The sequence below is a fragment of the Salvelinus namaycush genome, chromosome 34, assembly GCF_016432855.1.
Source record: "Salvelinus namaycush isolate Seneca chromosome 34, SaNama_1.0, whole genome shotgun sequence".
NCBI classification, from domain to species: domain Eukaryota; kingdom Metazoa; phylum Chordata; class Actinopteri; order Salmoniformes; family Salmonidae; genus Salvelinus; species Salvelinus namaycush.
In genome coordinates this window covers 18,494,300-18,500,182 of record NC_052340.1, presented here as the reverse complement: position 1 = coordinate 18,500,182, position 5,883 = coordinate 18,494,300, and the positions used below count along the sequence as shown (strand labels likewise).

The following is a 5,883-nucleotide window of genomic DNA, read 5'->3' as shown; positions in this document are numbered from 1 at the left end:
TTACAGAAGTGTATGAGTTCCTTAAAAGCCTCTGCAAATCCCATTGTTGGGATGGATACCACCTTATTATAATATCTAATAAATAATGAATTAATATTCTAGAAGAATGTGTAACATGCAAAACGTTAAGATGAAATGTGCAGTATGTAAACTTAACATGATGAACAGGAATGACATTTACTCTCACGGGTGTCCAATAAGATCTATCTGAAAGCCATTCCCTAATAAACCACGTCTCCTGAAAATAACCTAAGGATTACATTCAAAAAGACCCAGCTCATAGGTCAACCCAGCATGAAAGTAAAAAATACCAAACTGAAGGTTAAATAAAACCATGTTTGGGTAATCCCAACCACCCAACATGTTGGGTTATTCATGCAACCCCACTGGCTGGGTCAAAATAAACCAGCTTGTGTTCTGTCCAATATTTACCCAGTACTGGGTAACCAAAGAACCCGAATTGGGTTGTTTTTAACCCAGCATTTTTTTAGAGTGTTGCATTTGAGATTATGATAATATTGGGCACTCTCTAATTCACTGATACACATATCCAAATATGCTAGTATTTATTTGGGCAGTGGGAGTCCAATGGCTGATATCACAGAGGTGATGAGTAGCAAAGTGCTGACTAAGATAACTTGACTTCCAGAGCGATACACCAGGCGACCATTCAACGGCTGGACTGGGCGATAGGTTCCCACCATAGGCTTTCCATCAGCAAACTGAAGCCGAGAAAATGCATCAAGCTGTAGGACACAAAGATAAAAATAAAAAAACATGTTAGACATATAGTAAAAAAGTACAACTCAATAAAGACATACAAATAACAACTTTATGGACTTTATTTTGCAATACATTTACTATACATTCCCTGACAGCAGGTATAGGTATAATGTCAGGTATAAAAGTGACCTAGGTAAGGTGAGGTGTAATGTCAAGCATTATACACCTGTTGCCTGCTGAGAGGAATGGTATTTTTGAACACGGTCCAAACTACAGTTTCTTCACAGGGAGGTGTGGTAAGAGAGCCCTGGTAGCGGAAGTAGCTGGTCATATTACTCTGAGAGGGGATGAACATGTCCAGGGACACATCACTCAGGGTAGTGTTGGAGCCTAGAGGTGGACACAATAAAGACAATGGAACAAATACAGGGTAAAACTATCTTAAATTGCCCCTATGGAACTACACAGTAATAATTTAAGGTGAAGTGTTGCACAACACAGTTTATGATGAGAGCTGTAACTGGTCTACAAAATAAGCTACTGTTCACATTACTAGTGATTGCTAATAGCTTTATCGAAGACACTGTGGTTAAAAAACAAGGGTTTTATTACTTTGTATCTAAACTATAAGCACACTATCACATAGGCCTATCCCTGTATGATCCGGAACATGCATCATTTAGTACCTGGATCCATGCTATAAAAGATACATAACAATGGTTGTTGTCTATAAGCTGACTTACTGGGCATATTGATTGTGTTCAGAGCATTTATGATGGAGTCGTATTTTTTGTTGGAGCTTCCCGATTGCTGAAAATATAAGATATATTATCAGGATTATCAAAGAGTATCATTTATCAAATGTCATATAAATCCCATTTTCTCATGTTGTAGAAGATTAAGCTGAAAAATACCTCATAAAAGAATCCTAGAACTCCAACCCCTGCAAGGTCTTTCAGAGCTTCATCCAAAGTGTTGTACTCCTCTTTTATATGTACTATATGCAGCTGAAGACATCAAGAGATATCACTGACAAATATGTAAAGATTGCAATAAATGTGAATTTGCAAAAGTGTACGTTAATGTGATTAATGTATAATTACTGTACACATAATGTAGTTCACAAAAGTTAAATCAGAATGGCTGATCTGAATGCTCATTTAAATTCATCAAGTAAGTAGTACACAATTCACTATGTTTCCTATTCTACAGGCATAGTGCGAATGAACACAAACTTATCATTATCTTTTCTTCTTTTCTTTCCTATTAGCCATGTGTGGAATAATAATAACCTTAAGGCCCGTCATTATAACTCCTTTCCCCCAGCATGGGGGGTTCGATGCCAGCTGCCTAGTATAGATTCCTCCGAGACAAGGCCTACCCCAACTATTCAAAATTCCATATTGCATTCTGTCTTTGTTGTCCATTCAGTTAAGCCTGTACTCAATTGAACTCTATCTAAAAGACCTAAAACTATGTGATAATCATAAATAAATATCAGGAGTTTTAAAAGACATTATGGTGTATTATGGGAATGTTTCCTTTATTTTGGTCATCAAACCTCCATGGGATATCGTTCTCCATCGATGGTGTGTTCTGATCCAGGGCCTCCATCCTTGCCCAAGTGCAGGTGGAGCTGTACTGCTTTGTATGGCACCGCCAGATCTCCACCCTGTACTTTTGCTGTGGCAGGCAGGTCCACGTGAACTGCAGAGAGATGAAAGCTTTAGTCCATGTAAAATGAGATATGTAGAGTCCAAGGACCTTTGCATGTACTGTACTATTGTAATGTTAAGCCAATGTTATGGAGCTTTGAGCTTAGATCAGATCTGTGAAATATTTACATTTACATTTAAGTCATTTAGCAGACGCTCTTATCCAGAGCGACTTACAAATTGGAAATATCAAGGCATTGAGTGAATAAGCCTTGCTATTCGTGTTCAATACAACTACAATACACCATGCTGATAATACTGTATCATTTGCAGGGGGGTTCTGTACTGTAAATGTAAATGCAGCATCTATATCAGGGGCCCACGACCCCATTTTGAAATCTGAAAATTCTCCCCACCCTAACCATGTGAAAAAAATTATGTAAATAACAGTCAATGTTTACTTTTTATTTGGGGCTATGGCAGTCAATTGAAAAACATTGTAACAGTATTTCTGATTGTCTTCTCAACTTACCATCACATTCTTTTAACGTGGGGCTATGACAGTCAATTGTAAATTAGTCTGACATAATGTTGCTTATCTCACCACCACTAATGAGATGGGTGTGGCTTGATGCATGTCATGCTGGAGCTCCTCAAAGTCAGGAGGCATGGTTGACAGTACGCACCTCATCTCTGCTGTCACATCCAACCTGGATCGATATTTGGTTTTAATGCAGACGAGAGCAATGAATCCAGCTTCACACATATGAGCTGGCGAAGAGTACCATGAGTTTTAATGCTCAGAGGGAGGCGACAGGGTATTCCTTCGTAGTGACCCGTGAATGCATTGTCTGCAGCAATTGGTCACATGACATCTCGATCAGCTGTTCAATTTCAGTTACCAACATGTCAACAGAGACAGGATCACACAGTCAAATGGATTGGGAAGTAGGTCCCAAGGTGCTCTTCCAAGCGTTGGAGGTGAGCAGTCATCACTTGTGTGGGACACTTACTGATGCTGTTTTCTGTTAGAAACATGCACAGCCGAGGGAAGTGGGCATGGTTCGCTTTTGACTCTACAATAATAATAATTTCCTCTGAATCCACTGATTCGGTCACTCACTCATCTGTAGAATGTTTTTGTATTTCCCCTGCATGCTTGCGTCATTCAGTTTCCCAAATATGTCTGTTACATAGGCAAGGAGACACATTTTCTTTTCATTAAACAGAAAGTCAACCAAGTCTGTTTTTTTTACATCCATTGTGAATGACAACAGTTCCTATCTCAATACAAAAACATCTTTCCAACACTCCCCCTTGGTAACCACTAAGCCTCGTGTGAAATAAAACATTGTCCTGCTCTGATCCTACATGTCCACATTGTGTTGTGAACAGGCACAAGCGCAATGGATGTGGTTTGATGTAGTTTACAATCGAAGTTACCTGCTGCAGTATATCTCAGAGTTCTGTGCCCAACTTTTTTGCCCGCCAGTTGCTCTCGATGTATCATACAATGAGTTCATATGACAGAGGGAGACACATTCATAACTAGAGTGCAGAGGCCTGCCCGTCGTTCTGCCATAGATGGTGCCCCATCTGTGCAAAAGCCCACCATTCAATCCCATGGAATCTGTTTTTCAAGAATATAGCCACATAGCACACTTAACATCCCCTGTGCCGTTTCATGCTCGGGAGATATGTCCTTGTGAATAACATCCCGGGATATGTATAGCGAACAAAATTCAATGCATGGGCATCTCGGCCCTGACAGCTAACATCCATTTGGAGAGCATAAGCCAGGGAGTTTGAGTCGTTCAGCCAGAGTTTCCTGTTGATTGCTAGCAATAGCATGAATTCTTTGTTAAACAGCGTAATCTGACAAAAGTATTGATGTGAGTTCATGTGCTTCTGCCTCTCCACACAGTTGTTTTCAACATATCAATTGCGGCCGGTAATACCGAAGTCTCTGCAATAGTGTGTTTTTTCATATCGTAGCGTAGCGAGCCTAGCTCTGTGGGAATGATTCAAGTGCAACGGTCAAGTGCGGCCTTTTCCCCTGATCTAAGGGAGCTCTCTGGTTGAATTTTGTCTTTAACATTTGAATAATTCTCATTTAGATATTTAAGGTTAACCACATGACAATGCTTTTGAAATAAAAAAGATATTACAATATTTATTTTTCTTCAGGATTTGGTAAATTCTCCTGCGACCGCATTTTCATATTAGGCGACCGCTTGTTTGGGAACCACTGATTTATATAGAAATTATTATTATTATTTGTTTTTTTACCCCTTTTTCTCCCCAATTGGTAGTTACAGTCTTGTCCCATTGCTGCAACTCCCATACAGACTTGGGAGATGCGAAAGTCGAGAGCCATGCGTCCTCCGAAACACAACCCTACCAAGCCGAAAGGCTTCTTGACACACTGCTCGATTAACCCGGAAGCCAGGCACACCAACGTGTCAGTGGAAACACCATCCAACTGGCAACCGTGTTAGCGTGTATGCTCCCGGCCTGCCACAGGAGTCGCTAGAGCGCGATGGGACAAGGACATCCCGGCCGGCCCAAGCCTCCCCTAACCCCGGACGACTCTGGGCCAATTGTGAGTCGCCTCGTGGGTCTCCCAGTTGCGGCCGGCTGCGACACAGTCCAGGATCGAACCCAGATCTGTAGTGATAGCTCAAGCACTGCAGTGCCTTAGACCGCTGCGCCACTCGGGAGGCCGATTTACATAGAAACTCACCAGTGCGACCATTGTTTGTGATGAGACTGGGGAAGGCCTCTTGGTACCCAGCGAATGTGAATGGTGTAAGGCGTCCATCTGATAGAGTTCTTCTTGTCACAATGTTAATGGGGGACTGGGCTTTTCCGCCACATGCCACAGCAACCGTTGTCCAACCATCAGGTCCTTCACATGAGTAACGAGACAGAACATTGGTTATGTTTAAGAACTTTGATTCCAATGGGTATTTTAGCATATGTACTGAATGTATATGGTTTACCTGTGCAGTTGCCACCACATGTAACCTGGGACTGGTAGCACCAATCTGGAGAAGGGATTTTTTGGACATTAACCATTTTTTCCCATTGAATGCAATGTACTGACAAAAATGTCAAGCATGTGACGCACATTTCTTGCCATTAAATGCAATGTATTGACAATGTCATATATTGTGAAGTTTTCCTTTTTTTTAAAAACGTGACAGGATGACGTTTTCCTATGATATCATGTTGGGACATCATGAATCATCCAATGGCATAAATAAATGTTGTTTGAGTATTTCACTTCCTAAATTAAAAATAAATTACATAAGATGTGTACTTCCTCTTGAATTTGCAGACGTGTTGCTGTGCGTTTTGTTGCTGTGCGTTTTGTTGCCAACTTTACTTTGCTAGCTGACAACTTTACGTTTTTTTTTTCTTTTTAATTACCGTTTATATTTTTAGTTTTTCCATCGCAACTTTTTTCCCTCATTCAACTTTTTCACTCCGGACGCTTTATCTG

General features: G+C 40.7%; 1 protein-coding gene across 1 annotated transcript; it reads right to left on the bottom strand.

Annotated features, from left to right (window-relative positions):
* Window positions 1-524: 524 nt before the first annotated feature.
* On the bottom strand, window positions 525-5,456 carry LOC120028404 (carbonic anhydrase 4-like). Its single transcript, XM_038973633.1, has 7 exons — window positions 5,381-5,456; window positions 5,122-5,286; window positions 2,285-2,430; window positions 1,638-1,730; window positions 1,467-1,533; window positions 950-1,113; window positions 525-746 (listed from the first exon to the last, which is right to left on the bottom strand). The coding sequence occupies exons 1-7, from the start codon at window positions 5,454-5,456 to the stop codon at window positions 567-569; spliced, it is 891 nt and encodes a 296-aa protein (XP_038829561.1). The 3' UTR covers window positions 525-566.
* Between the last annotated feature and the right edge of the window lie 427 nt (window positions 5,457-5,883).

Coding starts and splice junctions, on each gene's coding strand:
- LOC120028404 (XM_038973633.1), bottom strand. CDS start 5,456: ATGGTTAATGTCCAAAAAATCCCTTCTCCAGATTGGTGCTACCAGTCC. Junction 2,431..5,121: donor CACAAACAATGGTCGCACTG/GTGAGTTTCTAT, acceptor ATCTCTCTGCAG/TTCACGTGGACCTGCCTGCC. Junction 1,534..1,637: donor TTCTAGGATTCTTTTATGAG/GTATTTTTCAGC, acceptor TTATATTTTCAG/CAATCGGGAAGCTCCAACAA.